Source organism: Rana temporaria, chromosome 1 (genome assembly GCF_905171775.1).
Source record: "Rana temporaria chromosome 1, aRanTem1.1, whole genome shotgun sequence".
In the NCBI taxonomy this organism is placed as follows: Eukaryota; Metazoa; Chordata; class Amphibia; order Anura; family Ranidae; genus Rana; species Rana temporaria.
The window spans coordinates 77,589,189-77,614,837 of NC_053489.1; the positions used below are offsets into that span (position 1 = coordinate 77,589,189).

Consider the following 25,649-nt stretch of genomic DNA (forward strand, 5'->3'; position numbering starts at 1 on the left):
CTGAAACCCTGACACATGATTCAAAACCGGGTGAATCCTGGACTGGTGGCAACACTAGTAAAAGACAGGTGAACTACTGAACTACTGACGAGATAGCATCTGCAGTGGATTGGTTTTGTTTGTATGTGTACTGATAGGGGTCTTCTCTGAAGTGGATTGTCATATGTGCCAGCCTTTCGAACCACTTTGTAATTATTGGGGTTGGTATTACTGGTTGATTCATTCAGACTTAAACCGATTTGATCTCTGGGACAGGAACAACTGTAGCAGTCTTAAGTGGTTGTAAATCTTTACATATGCCCAGTGAAGTGACCAGGCTCAGGTGGTACGCAGAGATGAAACAAATTCACCTACATAAGGTGTACCTGTATATCTGCAGGCTTATCTTCGCTGCATTTGTTCAAAGTGCTGAATTTAAAAAAGATTGTCTGACATTGGAAAACAGGGGTTGTAGATCTCAAGTTACACTCTGGAGAGCTCAGTGAGGAGAGGTCTGAGAGCTGATTGGAAGGAAGGGACACACCTTCCTTTACACAGCTCACAGGAACAAAGATAAGGCTTGCCAATCACCTGGAGGCCCCTATCTTGTCACCCTTTTTCTCTTGGTGTCAGTTCTCAGAGGGCATCTATTGATGTCCTCCCAGATTCTACCACTTCCTAACAAAAAAAAAATGTTTGGTTGTATTTTCCCCTTTAACATGTTGCGCTTTGTTTGCTGAATTCATGATAAAAAATGAACTTCTCTTACTTTTCAGCATATTCTGAATAAAGCTAAACAATAACAGTGACAGAAGGATCGATTTTTCTCCTCCTGGGTGTGATTTTACTATTTAACACACAGTCATACATTGATCAAGCTCAGAGGTTCTCAACCTCAATCCTGAGTACCCCCAACAGGCCATGTTTTCAGGTTTTCCTTTACTTTGCACAGCTGCTTTAAATCAATATCACATGGTATTGGTAAGAGCTATTTTATCCAAGGGAAGTTCCCAAAACATGGCCCGTTGGGGGTACTTGAGGACTGAGGATGAGAACCACTGACCTGGCTGATATGTACAGTAGGTCTCCCTCTCTACTCACCTCATCCACAATGACATGTGTTATTTTCTTCAACAAACTGTCCTCCTGTAACTTGCGCAGCAAGACTCCAGTGGTACAGTACAGCAGCTTGGTGTTTTCCCCTGTCCTCGACTCCATCCGGATCTGATACCCACACAGGGAATTCTGAGAGCAAAAAAGACACATTCAAAAAAGTTTTTAAGGGTTTTAACTTTTTTTTTTTACAAAGGTGAAACTAGAGATGTAATATTTCCAAAAATGCTGTAGCCCTGATAAAAAACACTTTTCCCCATTTTTTTCTGGGAAAAAATATCAAAATGTTTGGAAAACGGTGACGAGGCTGGACTCCCGTGGGAGTCAGAACCCGGCAGTCGTGCAAATACCTGTCAGACAGGTATCTGCACCCCCCTCCCCTGAAAGGTCCCAAATGTGACACCGGAGGGGGAGAGGGATCCAAAAAGCGGAGGTTCACTTTTTGTGTGAACCTCCGCTTTAAGAAGTACAGTGTTACTTGAATTGTATTCCAGGATTTGCTTGTCTTCTTCAGCTAGAGCCTGAGAGAGCTTGCAATGATTTAAATCTTTACATAAAGTCTCTGAAATTTGGGCATTAGTGCTGATAACAAATGTTAATATGTGTGTGATCAGGTCCCTGTTAAAATGTATCCTTAAAGGGATTGCAAAGTCAGAAGTTTTTTTTATCTCTCCCCGCCCCCCATCCATACTAGGCCCTTAGGTCTGGTATGGATCTTAAGGGGAACCCCACGGCAACTTTTTTTAAAATGGCGTAGGGTCCCTAAAATCCAGGCCAGACCCTTATCAGAGCATGCAGCCTGGCAGGCCAGGAAGGAAAGGGGGAAAGCTAGAATACCAGGCCACATCCCCCCAAAGCACCTTGTCCCCATGTTGATGAGGACACTCCATTTGTAAATGTTTAATACAGATCCTAATGGAAGTGTTGATTGCCACTTTAAATAAGCAGCTAGCAGACTTCAGCAAACTTACAAGCTTCAGCAAGTGCTGAAACCTGCTAGAAGCTTATTTAAAGTGGCAATCAACGCTCCCATTAGGATATTTGTTCAAAGTTTACAAACTGGAGCTGAAGGGTACTTTAAGGCCCCGTACACACTGTCGGACAAAACCGATGAGAATGGTCCGTCGGACCGTTTTCATCGGTTCACCGCTGAAGTGGCCTGATGTGTGTACACACCATCGTTCCAAAAAACGATCGGGTCAGAACGCGGTGACGTCAAACACACGACGTGCTGAATAAAAAGAATTTCAATGCTTCCAAGCATGCGTCGACTTGATTCTGAGCATGCGTGGGTTTTAAACCGATGCTTTTCTGTACTAACCATCGGTTTGGACCGATCGGGCAGCGGTCCATCGGTTCGGTTTTGAAGCATGTTTTAAAATTTTGGACCAAAGGAAAACAGACCGAACAGAACCTTGGTCCATTCTCATCGGTTTTGTCCGACCGTGTGTACGGGGCCTAAAAGCTACAACAAAGCTTTCTGACAGCTTTGCAAAAGTCAAATCTTGTTGTTCACACTGCTGCAATACAAGGTGAAGTCTGTATGAAACCGGCTTATGAGAGAGACAACTAGGGAAAGCATTTTGAGAAGAATGTCCACAGTGGCCTATCGGTATTAAGTACAGTGGAACCTTGGTTTAGGAGTAACGTGGTTAACAAGCGTTTTGAAAGACAAGCAACTTTTTTTTTTTTAAATCCTGACTCGCTTTGGGAGTGTTGTCTCTCAAAACAAGCAGAATTCAAGCTAATGGGGTGTGCAGTAGAAAAAAAAAAGGATTGCCGCTCTCAAAGCCCTGAACCTTCTGAAAATCCCCGCCTCACAGGTTCTGGCTCTGCACAAGCTTGTAGGAAAAGAAACATCCTGGACGGCCGCACACCGTTGAAGGCATCTTTATTGATGAAATAAAACTCCAGTACAGTCATATCATGTGTGGAAATGCAGGGAGCAAACAGCCAACGCGTTTCACACCATATGGTGCTTAGTCATAGCTAAAAAAACTGACTAAGCACCATACGGTGTGAAACGCGTTAGCTGTTTGCTCCCTACATTTCCACACATATGACTGTACTGTAGTTTTATTTCATCAATAAAGATGCCTTCAATTAGGTGTGGCCGTCCAGGATGTTTCTTTTCCTAATGGGGTGTGCAGTACCGCATTTGTCCAGAGGTGCGGGGGCGCCGGTGACACACAGAACGGTTCGGAGCCGTTTGGAAATACCCGGAATCACTCGGAAATACTCCATTCCCAAGTGTTCCTGAGCCTTTCCAAGATCAGCCGAGCTGTCCCCGTATTTCCTAGGCTCTCTGGTGCCCCCCCCACCTCTGGCCACATGCGGTATTGCATGCCACAGAAGTCAATGCGGAACGATTTCTATTAACTTCTATGGGGAAACTCGCTTTGATATGCGAGTGCTTTGCATTACAAGCATTCTCCTGGAACAGGTAATGCTCGTAATCCAAGGTTCCACTGTACATGGATGATATGCTGGCTGGAAGCATACAGGCTTAGGAACTTAATCACAGAGGGACAGATTCTCATAGAATCGGCGTTGGCGTATTGTAAGCCATTTACACCACGCCACCGCAACTTACTGGAGCAAGTGCCGTATTCTCCAAGCACTTGCTCCGTAATTTGCGGCGGCGTAGTGTAAATGGCCCGGCGTATGGCCGCGTAATTCAAAGGGGGCGGCTTGTATTCAAATTAAGTGCGCCCCCTGCGACGATCGAACTGCGCATGCGCCGGGCGGAAAAATAGCCCAGTGCGCATGCTCCAGCTCACGACGGAAAACGCCAATGACGCCGACGTGAGCGTCATTGACGTAAAGTCGTATTCGTGAACGACTTAGGAAAACGACGTAACCGACGGAAAAAGCCGACGCGGACCTGATGTCATACTTAACATGGCGGACTGGCGTAAGGTTACCCCTCATATAGCAGGGGTAACCTTACGCTTACGGAAACGACGTGCGCGACGCAAATTCGTTCGGGAATTAGCGTATCAGACTCATTTGCATAGTCAAATGAGAACTGAACGTAAACGCCACCTAGCGGCCGGCATCGCATTACATCTATGATCCGACGGTGTAAGTGACTTACACCTGTCGGATCTTGGCCGTATCAATGCGAAAATGATTCTAGGAATCACTCGCATAGATACACGGGGCCAAAAACAGAGATACGACGGTGTTTCCTGAGATACACCGTCGTAACTCTTTTGAGAATCTGGCCCAAAGATCTTACTACTGTAGCCCATGAGATATATGAAACTGTAAAGCAGTTAAGAGATCCAGAATTGACAAAAGGCTAAATGATTGGTTTGGATGGGCTAACCCTTTAAATCCATTCATAGACACTTAGAAGGTCAATGTCTGAGAACAGGACCCAAACCTTCCATCTTTTTTAGGACACTCTTACCCTTCCTCCAGGTCCAGCCTCGCATCCCAGCTCCTCACACACTCGTGTAGCCAAACTCATGGCAGATATCCTGCGGGGCTGTGTGCACACAATGTTACATTTCCCCGCGGCCCATTTGTTCAGAAGCAGATCCTCCAGCAAGAATTGCGGCACCTGGGTGCTCTTACCACTCCCAGTCTCTCCAGCCACCACTACAACACGATGCCTATTGAGTGTCTCCAGAATAAAGTCTCTGCGTGCGAACACCGGAAGCTGCTCCCGCTCACTCAGCAGCCTTTTGTACTTTCCAGAATCGCGACACTTACAGAAAAGGTTTCTTACTGCTTCTAAATTCTCCCTTTCCACTGGAACTGATGTTTTCTGCTCCAGCTCCTCATCCCCAGCCAGGTTTTCCCACGAGTCTTCCGGGTCTTCCGAAACCTTACATTCCTTTTCAGGTTTAATGAGCGGTTGCTGGAGCTTCAATTTATTCAGTAATCTGGTAATAAACTGGTCCCTGGGTTTGTTGGATTCTAATTTGTTCTTTTCCTCTTTGCTCTTCTCAGCATCACTCCACTCCAGCCAAACCTCTCGGTACGTTGGAGGCAGCAGCTGATGAACGGACTACAAACATAAAAGAAAAAAAAAACTGCGTAAATGGCATTTAGAATATGTCACGGTGTCTCAGACTTTAGTGGTGTTGTCATGTAGCTCTATGCTCCTGAGTGCCGGTTCACACGGGCGCGACTCGTCAGGCGACTTAGCCACCTGACAAGTCGCGCTCCGTTCTGTACTATGGAACCCAGAGGCGGCTCTAGGCTTTGTGAGGCCTTAGGCAAAACTTGACATGGGGCCCCACTCACACCCATGATGGGAAAAAGGACAAGGACAAGAGCCTCTTCCCCAAGACCCTGGCCGGTGGTTGCGAGGTCTGCGGGCAGGGGGTTTATCGGAATCTCGAAGCCCCTTTAACAAGGTGGCCCCCAGATCCTGCTCTTTAATAACCAAGGGGCGGGGGCCACCCGGTGATGTCACCTGGTGAACCCTCCCCCTTTTCATGACATTGACCGAGGGCATGCTGGGTCATTGACGTCACAAGGGGTTGTGTCACCAATTTTCACTGGTTGTTAGGGACGCTGGTGGCCCTGCTCCTGAGTCAGGGCTCTTAACGCTGCCTGAGCACAGCAGCGTTAAGGTCCCCTGTCCCTCAAAACTGAGGTAATGTATTGGGTAAGTTAGGTCCCTATGAGCGTGAGGCCTTAGGCGACAGCCTTATTTGCCTAATTAAAGAGCCGCCTCTGATGGAACCATTCTAATAGGAGCAACTCGAGTCGAGTCGAAAAAGGTTCCTGTACTACTTTGGGACGATTTCAGGGTGACTTGCATTGACTTCCATACAGAAGTCATTTTGCAAGCCGCCACTGAAGTCGTGTGCAGATCGCCTTGCAGAGGAAGTTCCCTCTTGTTTTAAGTCCAGAGGATGCAGCAAATTTTGATTTGATCATAGATGTGGATGTAAACCCGAAAAAAAATCCAGCTCTAAGCAATCCTCTTATCTTTTTTCAGTGAGATAAAAATGATTTCTCCCCCCTGCTGTGAGTGACAAGCGATTTACATATCTCATGCAGGAGTGTGAAAGAGGCATTCTGTGTACTTTAGATCCCCTCCTCCTTTTTTTCTCAAGCTCTCCCAGGATTGGCTGCTCCACACCTCAGCATGATTGGGCATGCTGAAGTCATGTGGTGACTTTCCTGGGGTTATGACTGGGTGTTAGTGATCATGGGGCATAATCCACGAGACCAGCAAAAGTTCAGTGTAAGAAATATCGATGCCTGTCCAAGGGGAGGGTAGAGGTGGGCGGGGAGTCTCACTGAGCTCCAGATGACAGACCCACCCACAGAATCTGCAGTTTTCGGGTCTCATAACAGACAGAGGGGAGACATTTGACAGGTAAGGATAAATGCAGGAGGCGTCTATATCCTTATAGATAACTTCTATGGCAGTAGTTTAGAAAGGATGAGAGTGGGTTTACATCCACTTTAAAGTAAAAAAATTTTAGGCTTTAGAACCACTTTAAGTGAGATTGAACACTGACTGGGTTTCATTTACTTAAGTTAGTAATGTTAATTAAAGGGGTGTTCCAGTCATTTTTAATGTTTATTAAAAGTCAGCAGCTACAAAAAGTATAGCTGTTGGCTTTTAACCACTTAAGCCCCAGACCATTTTGTTGCTAAATGCCCAGGCCAGGTTTTGCGATTCGGCACTGCGTCGCTTTAACAGACAATTGCGCTGTCGTGCGACGTGGCTCCCAAACAAAATTGGCGTCCTTTTTTCCCCACAAATAGAGCTTTATTTTGGTGGTATTTGATCACCTCTGCGGTTTTTATTTTTTGCGCTATAAACAAAAATAAAGCGACAATTTTGAAAAATAAATTTTTTTATTTTTTTTTTTTTGCTATAATAAATATCCCCCAACAAAATATATAAAAAAAATTTTTTTCCTCAGTTTAGGCCGATACGTATTCTTCTACCTATTTTTGGTAAAAAAAAAAAATCGCAATAAGCGTTAATCGATTGGTTTGCGCAAAATTTATAGCGTTTACAAAATAGGGGATAGTTTTATTGCATTTTTATAAAAAAAAAAAATTTTTTACTACTAATGGCGGCGATCAGCGATTTTTTTCGTGACTGCGACATTATGGCGGACCCTTCGGACAATTTTGACACATTTTTGGGACCATTGTCATTTTCACAGCAAAAAATGCATTTTAAATTGTATTGTTTATTGTGAAAATGACAGTTGCAGTTTGGGAGTTAACCACAGGGGGTGCTGTAGGAGTTAGGGTTCACCTAGTGTGTGTTTACAACTGTAGGGGGGTGTGGCTGTAGGTCTGACGTCATCGATCGAGTCTCCCTATAAAAGGGATCACTCGATCGATGCAGCCGCCATAGTGAAGCACGGGGAAGCCGTGTTTACATACGGCTCTCCCCGTTCTTCAGCTCCGGGGAGCGATCGCGACGGAGCGGCTATAAACGAATAGCGCCGTCGTCCCGGATCGCTCCCCGCGGGTATCCGACCGCCGCATGTAGCAGGGGGGTCCCGATCGGACCCCCGACCCGCGGAAAGGCAGGAACGTACATGTAGGCCCATATGCCTGTACGTGCCATTCTGTGGACGTACATATACATGCGGCGGTCGGCAAGTGGTTAATAAACATGCACTCACCTGTCACGTGTCCCAGGCGATCGCCTACAGGGAGGGGCTGCCAAAAGGCGACTTGACTATTCGCCTTAGCAGCCCCTCGGCGGAAGGAGGAAGTGGGACAGGAAGTCCCACTCCTCCTGAAGCCCCCACTCCCCCCCCCAAATGTGGCATGTAAGGGGGCGAGGAGTGGATTAAGCGGAAGTTCCACTTTTGGGTGGAACTCCGCTTTAAAATATTAGTACAATACTTAGCACAATAAACAGAGTACACCATATGTAATATTTTCAGTGTAACACAAATTCTCACCTGGCCTTTGGTGAGCTCATACAGAGCTAAAGTAGCTGCAAGGTGCTGGGCCTGCATGCTGTCTTCTGTTACGATTGTAGGGCACACAGACATCATGTTGTCAATCGATTTCACAATTTTCACCCTGAAGTGACAGATCTCGTTACTGTCTCTAGATCAATTCCATGAGTGGTAATTTAATTGCATACGGCACAAATTAGCATAGCCATTTAACCATGAAAATAAGAACAAAGGCTTTCACCTGTAATAACCAATCGTGTTAACTTTTATATTTTAGGAAAATAAACACGTATTCTGAATGGTCACTATGGGCAACGGTCAACGTTTGTGTTCGTTTGGTTTTATCTGGCTTTATGAATCAGCCCTGAAGACACCTACCTGCTCCTCCAGTACCTTCCCGCATGCACTTTTTCAAAAGTAGGATTTGGGCTCTTAGGGTAATGTTTTCTGCACCAATCAATCAGAAACTGCTTTGGTGATTTACCCGTCCAGCTGCGAGATGTGTAATCGAAGTTCCTTACATCAACTGGAGGTTTCTTTTTTGCTAAAATACAACAGGGATAAATACATGAAAAAATAAATATATGAAAGTGCATTTCTCAATACAAACATTAGACGTTATCTGTCAAAGGGGGTTATTTACGAAAGGCAATTCCACTTTGCACTACAAGTACAAACTACAAGTGCACTTGAAATTACACTGGAAGTGCAGACGCTGTAGATCCGAGAGGGACATGCAAGGAAAATAAAAAACAGCATTTTAGCTTGCACATGATTGGATGATAAAATCAGCAGAGCTTCCCCTCATTTCTGATCTACCCCTCAGATTTACAGCTAATGCACTTCCAAGTGCACTTTCAGTGCAAATTCAAGTGCACTTTGCACTTGTAGTGCAGAGTGGATTTGCCTTTCGTAAATAACCCCCTGTGTCAGAGCTCACAGAGAACAATGGACCCTCCCCGATCCCTCGTTATAGCGCTTGGAACCAAACAATTGATTGCCCAGGCACCAACCACTGCATTGTGGGAAAGATTCCTATATGCGAGTGGAAAGTAGGTCTATGTTCCTTAAAGCGGAGTTCCACCCTAAAATGGAACTTCCTCCCCCCCTCCGGTGCCACAATTATCCTTTCCCACTTGCAGGAGTCTGGGGGCGCGGCCTGTGGCGTTACCGCGGGGCTCCCTCCTCCTCCCCCGGCCCAATAGGAGAGAGGAGAGGGGCCTTGCGCATGCGCAGTAGGTTTCCTGGCAAAAAAAGCCAAAAAGCTACACTGCTGGGCTCCCTTAATGGCGGCGGCAGCACCCATACAGCTGATGGAAACATCAGCTGCGGTGCCGACATCGAGGGACTCCAGGACAGGCAAGTGTCCCATTATTATAAGCCAGCAGCTGCAGTATGTGTAGCTGCTGGCTTTTAATATTTTTTTTTCTCCGCAACACCGCTGGTTGTAAAGGTAAAATGTTTTTTTACCTTACTGCATTCCCTGCATTAAAGTGGTTGTAAACCCACTTTTTTTACTTTTACCTACAGGTAAGCCTATAACAAGGCTTACCTGTAGGTAAGGAGAATATCTCCTAAACCTGCACGGTTTAGGAGATATTCCCCTCTCAATGCGCCGCGGCGCATGCGCAGGGGGGATCTACAGCGAAAGGACCGGCAGCCGCCGGACCTTGGCGAGTTTTAAATCTCGCGGGAGTGACGTCATCGCCGCTCCAGCCAATCACAGCGCTGGAGCGGCGATGCCCGGAAGACACGCCGAGGCAAGATGAAATCTCGCTTGGCGTGAACCAGGTAAGTGCTACGCACCTCGTTCCGAGGTAAGTATTTCATAATGAGCTAATATGCGGTGCATATTAGATCATTATGACTTTTGCCTTACAGGAGAAAAAATAAATAAAAATTTTGATGCAGGTTTACAACCGCTTTAAGATAAAAAACTTTTTCTAGTAGCTCCCCCCTTAAATACTCAATCTCGATCCAGCGACGTGCTTGTCTGCATCAGCTCTTTTCTCCTCTCCCCACTCTCACAGGCTTGGCTAAGAACAGCAGGAGCTTCCATCAGTCAACACCTGTGAGCAGGGAATGAGCCCAGCTGTGTGTCTAAATAGACACAAATAGCCTGGCACGTGATCGAGAACGCACAAGTGCCCCCATAGAAAGCGGCTTCCCATTGGGCAGTCGGCGAGGGGAAGGAGCCAGGAGCATTGACAGAGGACCTGAGTAGAGGAGGATTGGGGCTACTCGGTGCAAAGTCAATGCACACAGCAGGGAAGTATTTTTTTTTTTCTATTGAAAAGCCTGTGGCGTGCAAAACATAACCCAAAAACTCCACCCGGTGCAGGAAAAATGTGCACACACATAAAGAGTGATACACAAAAAACTGCGACGGGTGAAAACGTCAAATGGCCCTCTGAAAAGGGCCCAACCCTGATCCCCTGGGGCGTTAGGCTCCTGGCAGGGACTGAGGTAATCTGGTCCATGCAGCCGAAGCCGACACGGACCCAACATCCTTGGAGGGTCTGCCGAAACAAAACCCTCCTCAGTGAGGCTACCCCAAAGGGAGACCCCATGAGAGCAGGCAAACTAAGCCAGAAGGCCATGTCCACCGACTCCCAAGACGTTCAGGGCTGGCCCGAGGACCCGCACCCTACTAATCACACAAAGTGTACACAAAGTGCACCAACAAAAAAAGACAAAAACTTGACAACACACGGGGTAAAATAAAAAAGAAAGTGGGGGAGAAGGAAGGTGGGAGATGTGAGTAGAAAGTGACCATCGTGCAATACGCAGGCCGGCCCTCCGGCCAGGAAACAAAAATTCCCCTGGTCCTAGCCAAAAGGCTCGGCCCTAGAGGCAGGGGGTAAAAAAGCGTATGTGGAGATGTGACCAAGGTGCCACACTTGTAAGTGTCCCTCTCAAAACACTTGTGCAAGGTATGGCACCCCTGGACTGCCACTCCAGGGGCACTATCTTCACAGGCTTTTCAACGGACTCTGGCCCCCGGCCCGGACCAGGAGCACCCTTCCCAGCCAGGAAGGTAGGAGCTCTGAGAGATTAGGGAGAGCCCACCTCAACAGGCTACTCTCCACACTCCCATCTAATCACATTCAGGAAATACTAACCGCTTCACCCAAGGGGAAGGAGGAGCAAGTGTTCTCTCCCGAACAACTGACCGGGGCAGGCACCACCAAATCCAGGACAAAGACCAGGGGCCCGGCCCCTCAGCTTCGACCTCATGCCTCTCCGTCCAAATCAGAAGGCTTCCACCTCCATGCCAGCAGGTTTAGCGTCCGCCGACTGCCATCCCTTTCCACCTCGCTCTGTACTGGGGACAGTAAGCATAGCACCACCTACTGGCAACTGATAAGAACAGATACTACACTTGATCTTAGCCAAAAGGCCGAGAAGGGAAGTAGGGAAGTATGACATTTTTATTATTTTAATCACCAAAATTGAAAGAGTTACAAATCACTTTAACTTCCTTTTTCTGCCCTGATTGGTCTTGATTCTGGTTAGGGAGAAACAAATGTACTGCTAAAGCCAACACAGACTGCCTATGATTCTACTTATCCCCCAGACACTCTGCCATATGTGGCTCCCTTGTAATATTACATTGTCTTTTTAGAGTTTACAATAATGAGCCGCTGGCAGAACTCTGGAGCTTACTGTGTCCATACTTATAAAATATAGATCAGGGCTTGACAAATTAGCTATGAATCTAGGAGCCAGCTAAAAAAGTTAGGAGCCAGGAATGCGCCCCGTTCCGCCGAGCTCCCGTGCAAAAGCGAACGCATACATGAGCAGCGCCTGCATATGAAAACGGTGTTCAAACCTCACATGTGAGGTATCGCCGCGATTGGTAGAGCGAGAGCAATAATTCTAGCCCTAGACCTCCTCTGTAACTCAAAACATGCGACCTGTTGAATTCTTTTAAACGTCGCCTATGGAGATTTTAAAGGGTAAAAGTTTGTCGTCATTCCACGAGCGGACTCAATTTTGAAGCGTGACATGTTGGGTATTAATTTACTCGGCGTAACATTATCTTTTACAATATAAAAAAAGAAATTGGGCTAACTTTACTGTTGTCTTATTTTTTAATAAAAAAAAAAGTGAATTTTCCCCCCAAAAAGTGCGCTTGTAAGACTGCTGCGCATATACAGTGTGACATAAAGAATTGCAACGACCGCCATTTTATTCTCTAGGGTGTTAGAATAAAAAATATATATAATGTTTGGGGGTTCTAAGAGAAGGAGATTGTCAGGCAATGAAAACAGGCAGAGAAGCTCCAATAGCATTGCTGGTTGTGTTGTCATACCAACGGCCACCAGATCGCCAGGTCGCTAATTCTAGTCGCAATTGCGACCTGGCGCCCACGGTTTGTCGAGCGCTGATATAGTTAATTGATATCAAAGGGGAACGCAAGTGTTAAAGAGTATCTGCAGATTGTTTCAATTATTTCTATCTGCATAAATGATTGTCACCAGCATAATTGTACTGACTACCGTATTTTCCGGCGTATAAGACGACCCGGCGTATAAGACGACCCCCTAATTTTCCAGGAAAAAATTTGATTTTGGGATATACTCACTGTATAAGACTACCCCCTTCTTACTGTCTTTCTGGAAGCTGAGGGGGAGCCAGAACCGCTGACAGGAACAGGCTTTTTCAAATCTCACTGTGCCATTACATTCCTCACTGTGCCATTACATTACATTCCCAGACTGTGCCATTACATTACTCACTGTGCCATTACATTACATGCCCAGACTGTGCCATTACATTACTCACTGTGCCATTACATTACATGCCCAGACTGTGCCACTGTGCCATTACATGCCCCCACATTGCCATTACATGCCCCCGCATTGCCATCACTTGCCCCCACTGTGCCTGAACTTGTTGCCCCCCCCATTGCAATAACACTCACTTTTTTTCCCAGCGCTGACAGTCTAACATGCTGCGATCGTGAGGATTTCAAAGCCGCGCCTTTACTGCAGAGTGTTCTGTGATAGGAGGAAGAAAAATCTTCCCAGCAGCGCCTCTGTTATGTTTTCCGCCTATCACGGACGTCTTCTCATCTCGTCCGAGGATGAGAAGGCATCTGTGATAGGAGGAACAAAGAACAGAGGCGCTGCTGGGAAGATTTTTCTTCCTCCTATCACAGAACACTCTGCAGTGAAGGCGCGGCTTTGAAATCCTTCACGATCGCGATCGGAGCATGGGAGACTGTCAGCGCTGGGGAAAAAAAGTGAGTCCTGAGACCGTACCCGGCGTATAAGACGACCCCCGACTTTGGATGCATGTTTTTGCATCCAGAAAGTCGTCTTATACGCCGGAAAATACGGTACATAAAAGCACATAAATGGTTTGCAAACACTGGGGTAGCAATTGCGTCTGCGTAACCATAGTTACGCAGCGCAATTGGTTACTTGCGCCGGCGTCTCGATTGCTCCTGATTCAGGAACCTCGATACGCCGACTGCAGCCTAAGATATGACTGGCATAAGGCTCCTTATGCCGTCGTATCGTAGGCTGCATTCATTGCCGCTAGGGGGCGTTCCCGTAGTGGTCAGCGTATAGTATGCAAATTGCATACTAACGCCGATTCACAACCCTACGCGAGCCCTGCGTATGCAGTTTACGTTGTTTCCGTTCGTCGGGTTCCGCGTAAGGCTGCTCCTGCTATTAGCAGGGGCAGCCAATGCTACGTATACCCGTCGTTCCCGCGTCGCAAATTTAAAATTTAACGTTGTTTGCGTAAGTGAATCGTGAATGGCGCTGGACGCCATTTACGTTCACTTTGAAGCAAATGACGTCCTTGCGACGTCATTTGCCGCAATGCACGTCGGGAAAGTTTCCCGACGGAGCATGCACACTACGCTCGGCGCGGGAACGCGCCTAATTTAAATGATCCACGCCCCCTATGGGATCATTTAAATTACGCCGGGCAGTTTTCCGGAGCGCTCACGCAAATTACGGAGCTACTGCTCCGTGAATCAAGCGTAGCGCAGGTAATTTACGGAGGCGCAGCGGCAAAACGGTACGCTGCCCCTCCGTAAGAAAAGCGCAAAGCTACCTGAATCTGGTCCAATATTTCCACTAAGACCCTTTTCACACTGGAGGCGTTTTTCAGGCGATTTAGCGTAAAAAATGGCGCCTGGCAAAGTGGTGCTTTTAACCCTTTTTCAGCCGAAAAGTGCAGCAAAAATTACGATAAACCACAGCTAGAAATAGCGGCGTTTTACCGCCAACGCCTGTGCGTTTTCAGTGTGAAAGCACTCTTCCAGTTTTGAACTGCACATAGACATGGGAGAAGGCTTATTGGTAGGTGTGCTCATACACCAGAAATTGTAGGCAAGCAGAAATCTCACCAGCAAGTTAGAAATGTAGCTCCCCAGCATCTACCATACCAACAAATGAATTTTGGGCGGACTGATCATCAATGTCCCATTGTAAGTTTCTCACCTTTCTCTTCTGTTGACTCTTTAGGACTTTCAAACAAATTCAAGCCTAAAGCCTCATCTTCAGGGGGAGGAAGAGGAGGAGGAGGAGCTGAAGGTTTGGCACTTTCACTGTTCTCTTTTTCACTTTCTTCTGGAAGTTTCACATCGGGATTAAACATGGGGTGCTGCTCCAAGTTCTTCATCTCTGTGCAACAGACAAAATATGTTTTTTTTTAAATACAAGGAAAGAATTAAATATCAAGACATGTACAATATGTTGGTTGATACCTCGATAGATACGCCAACTGATCATGTACCCATAGGCACAATGTTTGGTCGGAGGACTCACAGTGCCCAGAAGGGGACAAGAAACCTGACACATCTAAAATAGCCAAATAGACACCCAAAAACTCCACCCAGTGCCAAAAAAAGTGCATACACTTAAAGAGTGACACAAAACGTGCAACGAGTTTTACACTTGTCCTCTAGGGGTGCAACGGATCAAAAAACTCATGGATCGCATAATTTTTCGGATCGGCAAAAAATAAAAATAAAACAAAATTCTCCCCCACTGTAATATCCACGTCATCTCCTCCACTGTAATATATCCACCATTGCCCCCACTCACTGTAATATATGCACCATTGCCCCCACCTCACTGTAACATCCACCATTGCCCCCACCTCACTGTAACATCCACCATTGCCAAAACTCACTGCAACATCCACCATTGCCAAAACTCACTGTAACATCCAGTCATCCATCATTACCCCCACTCATCACTGGAAACGCCCAACATTTCCCCCACTCATCACTGTAATGTCCACCATTGCCCCCACTCATCACTGTAATGTCCACCATTGCCCCCACTCATCACTGTAATGTCCACCATTGCCCCCACTCATCACTGTAATGTCCACCATTGCCCCCACTCATCACTGTAATGTCCACCATTGCCCCCACTCATCACTGTAATGTCCACCATTGCCCCCACTCATCACTGTAATGTCCACCATTGCCTCCACTAATCACTGTAATAGCCAGTCCAACATTGCCCCCACTAATCACTGTAATAGCCAGTCCAACATTGCCCCCACTAATCACTGTAATAGCCAGTCCAACATTGCCCCCACTAATCACTGTAATAGCCAGTCCAACATTGCCAAAACTCACTGTACTTGACTCGCTCTTGCAGAATAGCCGGCTAGAAGATCCACGAGCAGATGAGGGAGGGGTGATAACATCAGCGCGCACCTAGGCAGCCGCCGCCGGGTGTACCAAGATGGCCGACCGCTCCAGAGCTAGGCTGAAGCCGTGGCCTTTCCTAAGGCCGAGGCAGCGGTGCGCTCCGCGGATCGCGTTCTGTGCCGATCTGAACAGGTCGACCCGTTGGGATCCCGGATCGGTCACGATCCGTTGCACCACTATTGTCCTCCACTAGGAAGGACCTTACCCTGATCCCCCGGGGCATTAGGCTCCAGATGGGGACTGAGGTACTCACATGGTCCATCTGGCCGAAACCAGACGGACCCCGTTCTCTAGAGGGTCTGCCGAAACAGACCCACCCAAGTACTTGGTGGGGCTCCCCCGAAAGGGAGAACCCATGAGAGCAGGCAAACCAAGCCAGAAGGCCATGTCCACCCACTCCCAAGATGTTCAGAGCAGGCCCGAGGACCTACCCCCTACTAATCACACTGTGACAAAACATGTAACAACCAACAAAAAAATAAAAAAAAGTGACAAACACAGGGATAAATAATAAGAAAGTGGGAGAGAAGGAAGGTGGGAAGAGTGAAAAGTGACCATTGTGTATCACAATGGCTGGCCCTCCAGCCAGGAATCAAAAATTACTCTGGTCCTAGCCAAAAGACTTGGCCCTAGAGAGTATAGAATGGGTGTTCCACCCACTGGAGAGGTAAGTATTTATCCTCTTCTATAACAGAGCAGCACAATGCATTGGTGTTAGTTTTTCTATGGCAGCTCTGCCTGGGTGGGAGACAACCATGTGACAAGAAACCACTTCCCTATCTGGTTAGCCAAGTCTGCCTGGAAAAGAGATAACCATGTGACTAGAAGCCACTTTCGTACTGGTCAGCCAACTCTGCTATTAATAAAATTAAATGAAGTAAATTAAAAAGAATGAATTTTTCCAACCTTGCAGACATGTCCGGATTTTTTCCTGTGCCTCCCTCTGGCCTGCCTTGTCTTTGTCCTGCTTTGTGTATGCAGCCTGTGCTTTGGCATCAAGCAGCTTGGCGGTTAGTTCCAGATATCTTTCATTCTGCATGAAGAGAAATGTCAACTATAATTTCCAGGTAGCTGCACAATTTCTCTGTAGATCCAGATCTGAATGCTCAAAATGGTTTGGAATCCCCTGTGTTGTGAAAGATGCATTAGTAAAGTCTATTACGCTTACCGGGTCAAACTCTTCTACCTCCGTCTCTTTAACAGGATCCGCCTCTTTCTCCTCATCGTCACTTCCTTGCTCAGCATATCTTAAGATCCATTCTTTCATGCTCACATCTTTTTCACTACTAGTCTAAATCAAAAGACATGTCCCAAATTCACTATGCAATTGCTATATACAGACAGAATTATTAGTAATAAAATATTATACATGGCAAATATGAAATATTGTGATCTATATAATACATCACAAGGATAAGTGCATTGAGTCTTCTGAGAAGGTCAACGTGTTTCGCGGATCATCCGCTTCATCGGGACCAACAGAATTAAGCACGTTGAAATTAGTAAATCAAGGCATTAAAAACAAATCTATAACAGAGAAAGAAAAAAATCATAAATCACTTCAAACAGTACAACATATTGTTAAATTGTTGGTACAGGTCAGATCACATTTTATTCAAAAATAACCATACACAGTTCTTTCCATTCCTCATGAAAAAAATCATGTATGTCTTATGGGTATTACATATTAATCCATCCTTTGGGAATGAGAAAAATTTATATTTTTGGATAAAATGTGATAATCTGACCTGTACCAACAATTTAACATGTTGTACTGTTTCATGCGATTTATGATTTTTTTCTCTCTTATAGATTTGTTTTTAATTTCTTGATTTACTAATTTCAACGTGCTTAATTCTGTTGGTCCTGACAAAGCGGTTTATCCGCAAAACACGTTGACCTTCTCAGAAGACTCAATGCACTTATCCTTGTAATGTATTATATCAATAGCAATATATGTATACCGTATTTATCGGCGTATAAAACGCACTTTTTCCCCCTTAAAATCAGGGGAAAATCGTGGGTGCGCGTTATGCGCCGATCCGCTGTCTCTGAGCACCACCGCTGACATATACCGAGCGCAGTACACTCGGCTATGCACAGCCGCGCAAGGCTCCGCTCGCGGTCACGCCCTGAGCCGCCTCCTAGCGTTTATGTGAGAGGAGCCGAGCGTGGCCGAGTGTACTGCGCTCGGTATATGTCGGCGGGGGCGCTCAGAAACAGCGCGGGAGAGCTCAGAGACAGCGCGGGAGAAGCAGGGAGGACACCACCGAGGCCGCAGACGGACGCCGGACCAGACAAGGCCACCGATGGATGCCGGGCAAGACACCGACAAACTGTAAGCAATTCATTTTTTTTCCAGGAATTTTCCTTCTAGAGTATGGATGCGCGCTATACGCCAGTGCACGCTATAGGAAGATAAATACGGTATATATTGTGTAAAATAAAGACAAAACTCATTCAGACACATTGTACGTTATTAGTAAAAAAAATCTTCTATGTGGTAAATGTGTACAGGGGGGTATATTTGAAGTCCCATTAACCATTTCTCCTTTTGCTACTATATCGGGATGATACCCCTGTGCTCACATATTTCAAACTAATTACAATCCCTCTCACAAATACAAACTCATGGCACATTATTATTATTATTATTATAATACAGGATTTATATAGCGCCAACAGTTTACGCAGCGCTTTAAAATATAAAAGGGAGACAATACAGTTATAATACAATAAAATACAAGGGGATTAAGAGGGCCCTGCTCAGAAGAGCTTACAATCTAATAGGGTGGGGCAGGTGGTAAAAAAGGTTGTAACTGTGGGGAATGAGCTGATGGAAGTGGTAAAAGATTAGTTGGAGATGAGAATATAGAACAGTACCCCTTCAAGAAGAGTGGGCAAAATCGGACTTTGAGGCTCGTGGAAGTATAAAAAATATTTTATTACATAAATTTACAAAATGTACACTAACAATGGTATAATGGAATGCAACTGATAACAATCACAATACAACCATTCAGAACAAGAGAATAGTGAAAGAATCCTATTGAAGTCGCCTACGCGTTTCACCGTGGGGCTTCTTCAGGACGAAATGAACAGGATTATTGCTACTATGTAGCCATGATTTTCACAATCTGATACACAGCGGTGGATATAATCATCCAGGAAGATTCCAATGATAGATGAAATATATACCGATGGTAGTAGATAGTATAAAAAATATGTTTAGAGATCGATGATCGCAGGTCCAGGCCAAATATGTCAATAATGACATGAGCAAATACACATTACAGTCCCCAGGCAAAAGAAGACGTGTCGGGGATAGAGATGCAGGTAACCGAATCCCTTAAAAATCCACTAGGGGACCTAAAGCTGGGGCAAAAGACAGCTCACAGAGGCAAACATAAGGCCATCCATCAATAAAGGAACAGCATCTCCCATATAACAGAGAGTGCTCAGCACAGGCTGTGACCCTGGGGCATACACGGACGCTACATGCACACAAGGTGTTTGCAAGACGATCTCTGTTATATGGGAGATGCTGTTCCTTTATTGCTTAAAAGCAGGTGGTTGGAGCTTAGAATGGGGTCAAATACCATTTGCAGGTCAAATGCACCCGGAAATGATCCTTGAATGATCTCAGAAGCGTTTCAACCGGATCTCAAATGCATGCTGAACACATATGAAAGGACAAAGAATTTTGCCCAGCCACACTAATCTAAAGTCCATCAACACAGACCCAACCTCAGCACTTTCCCCCTTTAACTTGTGTGCCGAAATGAACACTAGAGTACATAGAGGTGATCGAGCAAGGAAAGAGACAAGTATACATAAACTGCGTATTATGACTGGTTGCAGGACTAGGCCTATAGCAAAAACACTAACCTTTACAGCAGGGGCTTCCTCTGTCTTGCCAGAGTTGGGAATGTTGGCTGGCTTGTGAGGAGGAGGACAAAACTTTGCTCTAACCTTTTGCTCTTCCTCTACAAACTGCTGACTGAAGCCCTCTGGCAGAGCACCTGTGGAAGGAAGGCCACCATTACCACTTTCCATAGAATGGACTATGATAGGATGATCCCATGGCTGGGATCCCATGGCTGAAAGTCTATGTTTACTTTACACTTACCGTCTGGTAAGTTCAGGCAGAGCCAATCTAAAGCCGAGTGCAAGTCCCCACCATACAGGATTGTGTTTGTCATGGCTTCTTCTATGTGTTCTGATTTAAAACTAAACTCCTGTAAAGCTGTATAGAGATCCTGTGGAGAAGAAGAACACATCATATAAAGATCAACAATGGTCAGAATATAAACTACAGAAAAGAGTTGACTATTCTTTCACTTGATCGATCTCTACTGAGTTCCCCAGGCTTCCTTGAGAATATTAACATCTCTATGGTACGTATACCACAGCTGATTTACAAAAATACAGTGCCTTGAAAAAGTATTCATACCCCTTGAGATCTATTTTATTGGAATTTTATGTGATAGACCAGGGGTCTCTAAACCCCGGCCCGCGGGCCACATCCAGCCCGCTTGTGCGTTTTATCCGGCCCGCAGGCCGCAGTGTAAAAAAGCCACCCATGCTGCCACGCCGTGAGAGGATCTCTAAACAAGAGAAGCCGAGGTGCGGCACCTCCCCTCTTCCCACCCACTGTTTGAAGTTGCGATCCCACAAGTGACGTCACAGGCGCAGCACCTCCCCTCTTCCTGCCCGCTGCTACACTCGTGGAAGGATCGTTAATTCAAAGTGGGCGGGAAGAGGGGAGGTGCCGCGCCTGTGTTGTCTTCTCGTCTAAGGCTGCGCCTCGGAGACGGTAGCTGCAGAAGACCAGAAGTCATCTAGTACAGAGGTAAGAGGCTGATCATGTTATTGTGTTGCACAACACTGAAAAGCACACTACAGGGGAGATGGGGACACCTCTGATGGGGACACCACTAATGGGGATACTGCTAATGGGTACACATCAGCGGTGTCCCCATCAGCAGTGTCCCCATCAGCAATGATGGGGATGCTGTTGATGGGGACACCGCTGATGGGGACACCGGCATCCCCATCAGCGGTGTCCCCATCATTGGTGTGCCCATCAGCAGTGTCCCCATCAACAATGATGGGGACACTGCCGATAGGGACGCTGTTGATGGGGACACCGCTGATAGGGATGCTGTTGATGGGGACACCACTAATGGGGACACCGGCATCCCCATCAGCGGCGTCCCTATCATTGGTGTGCCCATCAGCAGTGTCCCCATTAACAATGATGGGGACACTGCTGATAGGGATGCTGTTGATGGGGACACCGCTGATAGGTATATGGGGACATTGCTGATGGGGACACCGGTGTCCCCATCAGCGGCGTCCCCATCATTGGTGTACCCATCAGCAATGATGGGGACACTGCTGATGGGGACACCGTTGATATTTTATACATAACTGATTTTTTTTTTCGGCCCCCGAAAACTTGTAAAATCTACAATGTGGCCCTCGTGTTAAAAAGTTTGGAGACCCCTGTGATAGACCAACACAAAGTGGCACACAATTGTGAAGTAAAAGGAAAATTATAAATGTTTGTCTTATTTTTTTACAAGTAAATATCTAAAAAGTGTGGAGTCACAAGTGTGTTTGTATTCAAGCCCCTTTACTCTGATACCCCCTAACTAAAATCTAGTGGAACCAATTTCCTTCAGAAGTCACCTAATTAGTAAATAGAGTCCACCTGCGTGTAATTTAATCTCAGTATGAATACAGCTGTTTTGCGAAGCCCTCAGAGGTTCGTTAGAGAACCTTAGTAAACAGCATCATGATGGCCAATGAAACACACCAGACAGGTCAGGGATACTACCATATCAGATTATCCAGGCTGACTGCCATAAATGTCTGCTTAGCATCAGACCACTTTAAAAACACAAGCAATGGCAGATCCCTTAGTTCTATTTGTATATATCTATTTTTTGATAAAGTAGAAAATTGTTACAACCCTTTATAGTGCCCCTCTCTATTTGCCCGGTGAACCTTGTCACACAGAGACAGAAAGCAATGGGAAATCTAAAATTTTAGAGTTGCCCTAAAACAAAAAGCTGAGGTAAACCTTCTTCTGGTTTTCCTGACGGGATTCCTGGCAAGCTTGTGTTCAAAGCCGTGCATACAGACGGCCATTCAAAAGAACCGCCGTTCTTTTGAATGGCAAGAACGCGGTCATGTCATCGACTACGACGAGCCACTCATCACATTCAATGCCGTCGCCGCTATCTTGCTACACCCCACACTAAACTTGTATGCTACCGCGCATGTGTCGAACTCTTATCGAGAATGCGCGGGGTTAACCTGGGACAGGTAAGCATACAGACGACATGCAGGAAACACTCTGCCAGGAATCCTGACGGGAAAATAAAAAGCAGGGTTCTCTATTTTCCCGTCGGGATTCTCGACTGTTTTCCTGACGGGAAAACTGCTAGGGAGCATACACACGGCCGGGATTCCCGGCCAAATACTCTTCTGGCAGTTTTCCTGCTGGGAAAACCGATTGTGTGTACAAGGCTTAACATGAAAATTACCCCTCATTTGGAGAGACTACTACTGACAGTCCTAGTAGTTGTGTGGTCACGCCCTAACATGTTTCGTATTGACGTCTTCATCAGAGGGACATTTACATGCTTTATTTGCTATTTTGTAAGTGCATTTTTATGAAAGAGGGCTTTGCTGGATATAATACATTTTAAGAGGGTATCACACTATGAGTTTTTTCTTGTGTGATATGTGAAACACTCTGTTGGGAGGAGAATTTGATTCCAGTGAACGATTCCTAAGATGTGTTGTAACCAGCTGAGATTTTTATGTAGTATTCTAAAAAATCTCCTGAAGAAGCCAATGATTGGCACAACAGGTTGAGTTGAAGTTACTGCATATTCAATAAAGCCACATGAATACCGTTTGATGGTTTTTAATATTCAACAACACTGCTAAATGTTGATTTTTTTACAATGCTTATGTTGTAATAAAAATGTGGATATGTTGTATCATATATTTGTGTTATTTGTGGCAGCTTGAAAATTCACCCTTTTCCTTTCTTACATATTTATAATATTTCTATAGGGATGTTGTACCCTTGACCCCTGGGTTGTGCAGTATTACTTTCACATTTACTACATGAAATTAAGTAGATGCATCACTGTTAAGTAGCATTGCTAGTAAATAAAAAGCGTAAGAACCAAAATGCAAACCTGTAACTTCTTAGAAGTCAACCTTCCGGACACCATTCCTTGATCTGAATTTAGCTTTTTGTGCTCATTTATTAAATCAATTATTCTCTTCTCCAATTTACTATCAATTACAACCTGTTGATAAACAGAAATCAATAAAAATTAACAATGCTGCAGTTATGTGATTGTGAACATCATTGTGATTAGCTATGAACTAGTATCTACATGGAGTTTGCATGTTCTCCCTGTGCTTGCATGTTTTTTTTTCTGGGTCCTCTGGGTTCCTCCCACACTTATGATATGCTGGTAGGTTAACTGGCTTCTGTCTAAATTGGCCCTACTAAGTGTATGTATGCATGTGAGCTAGGAACCTTAAAGCGGAGCTCCACCCAAAATGGGAAGCCCTGCTTGTTTGCTTCCTCCCTCCGCTGACACATTTCGCACCTTTTCGGGGGGGGGGGGGGGGGGGGGGGGGACCACTGATACTTGTCAAAACCAGGTACCTGCTCCCACTTCCAGAAATTTTTCGCCACTCCTCTTTCCCCTGCTGCCTTCTGGGAGACACACAGTGTCTCCCAGAAGCGCAGTGGGGCCATTCAGAAGCGCAGTGCTATTCATGCATGCGTAGTAGGAAACAGGCTGTGAACCTACACGGCTTCACTTCCTGTTTCCCTGTTAAAATAGCCAATTCATCAAGATCTCCAATTACGTCACTTCCAGTTACTGTAAACTGTCAGTAAATGGAGATTTTGACAACTTGCTGTTTTGACACAATACCGGCAACTTTTTACACTCCGGTACACAGTGTTATGAGCGGATATTGTTAGTCCGCTCCGATACTAACCAACAAAATGGCTACCTCCGCTGTGACAATATTTCCTCGTTATCCACTGTTGTGTCAAAACAGCAAAGTCTTTGTGTTTCCCAGAGTGTACACGCTTGCCGGTGTTGTGTCAAAATGGCAAGTCGTCGAAATCTCCAATTAATGATGGTTTACAGCTGGGATATGCAATTAGCGGACCTCCAGCTGTTGCAAAACTACAAGTTCCATCATGCCTCTGCCTCTGGGTGTCATGCTTGTGGCTGTCAGAGTCTTGCTATGCCTCATGGGACTTGTAGTTCAGCAACAGCTGGAGGTCCGCTAATTGCATATCCCTGCTTTACAGAAAGTGACATAATTGAAGATCTTGATGAATTGGCTATTTTGGCAGAACACTGATGCCTTTACCTTCGTGCATAATATCCATGAAGGTAAAAAAACCTTCTCTGTGCGGAAGCCCCCCTAATACTAACCTGAGCCTCATCTTGATCCACCGATGTGCACGAAAGCCTCGGCTCGCCACAGACTCTCCCTCCTCATTGGCTAAGACAGCTGTGGGAGCCATTAGCTCCTGCTGCTGTCACTCACATCCAGTGAGCCATCGAGGAGAGAGGGGGAGGGGGAGTGGGATGGGGTCGCAGCTCTGTATGTGAATGAGCATGCACAGCCAAAGCTCGGGAATGAGCCTGCTCGGGTGCGCCCATTGCAAGCTGCAATTATCTACCAAGTTATTTATTCTCATGCCCTGCCTCCTAATATCACATATCTAAAAAATATGGAGATGCCAGTTGGAACATCTGATCACTGCTTGACTGCTCTAAGATTTTGGGATAAATGTGTTTCTACCAGCTGATCATGGTGGACCTCTTCATCTGATCTTTGCAGGGGGTGGCTCTGGGGGTGGGGGCAGGGTGCAGCATAACTAATAGAAAATTACAGCACTAGGAAGGGCCTGGTACCTGGTGAGTTGTTAACATATATTACATGGTGGGCAAAATATGTTTCTACAAATCTGCAGGTTTGCATAGGGTGAGCATACATATTTTTACTAAGAGAAAGAGGAGTCAGCCATTTACAAAGAAAACAATAGTTTTTGGTTGGCAACCAATCAGCTTGATCAGGGGATGTCTGCAGCAATATGGCACAGCTTACACCTACAAATATTCTGCCATCAGACCATGACCGGCCAGATACAATTCTCCTTCATCTGCAGACACCTTTACCCTATAAGCCTCGTACACACGACCGGTTTTCCCGACGAGAAAACTGCCATTTTTTAGATTGGTCGGGAAAACCGGTCGTGTGTATGCTCCATAGCAGTGATCCCAACGAGAAAACTGCCCGCAAAAAAAATGATAACCTGCTCTATTTTTTCCCGTCGTGTTTCCCATCAGTCTTTTTCTTGTCGCAAAAACTGCTTGTGTGTATGCTTTTCCGAGGGGAAAAATACAAGCATGCTCAGAATCAAGTATGAGACAGGAGCGCTCGTTCTGGTAAAACTAGCGTTCGTAATGGAGATGGCACATTCGTCACGCTGTAACGGACTGAAAAGCACGAAGACTGAAAAGCGTGAATCGTCTCTCACCAAACTTTTACTAACACGAGAATCAGCAAAAGCATCCCAAAGGGTGGCGCCATTTGAATGGAACGTCCCCTTTATAGTGCCGTCGTAAGTGTTGGACGTCACTGCGCTTTGGTCGAGCGTTTTTTTGACTGAACGTGTGTATGCAAGGCAGGCTTTAGCGGAATCACGTCGGGGGGAAAAACGACAGGTTTTGGCATGTCAGGAAAACCAGTCATGTGTACAGGGCATTATAGTACAGGAATGATAAACATTACATATAACCAAAGACTAACATATACCAACATATGTAGGAATGAGAATACATTTCCTGAAAACACAGCTTGCTATAAAAGCCTAAATTTCAACAAAACATGATAAT

At 45.8% G+C, this 25,649-nt stretch overlaps 1 protein-coding gene and 1 pseudogene across 1 annotated transcript in view; both read right to left on the bottom strand.

Annotated features, from left to right (window-relative positions):
* Positions 1-25,649, bottom strand: part of DHX29 (DExH-box helicase 29) — an 84,128-nt gene that overhangs the window by 43,011 nt on the left and 15,468 nt on the right. Inside the window, exons 4-13 of the mRNA XM_040339444.1 lie at positions 22,908-23,021; positions 19,817-19,946; positions 19,576-19,709; positions 16,856-16,978; positions 16,594-16,720; positions 14,462-14,644; positions 8,376-8,541; positions 7,998-8,121; positions 4,508-5,110; positions 1,081-1,224 (exon numbers count right to left, since the gene is read on the bottom strand). Of these exons, the coding sequence (XP_040195378.1) occupies positions 1,081-1,224; positions 4,508-5,110; positions 7,998-8,121; positions 8,376-8,541; positions 14,462-14,644; positions 16,594-16,720; positions 16,856-16,978; positions 19,576-19,709; positions 19,817-19,946; positions 22,908-23,021 (1,848 nt within the window). The remainder of the gene's footprint in view (positions 1-1,080; positions 1,225-4,507; positions 5,111-7,997; positions 8,122-8,375; positions 8,542-14,461; positions 14,645-16,593; positions 16,721-16,855; positions 16,979-19,575; positions 19,710-19,816; positions 19,947-22,907; positions 23,022-25,649) is intronic.
* Positions 11,274-11,409, bottom strand: LOC120925207 (annotated as a pseudogene).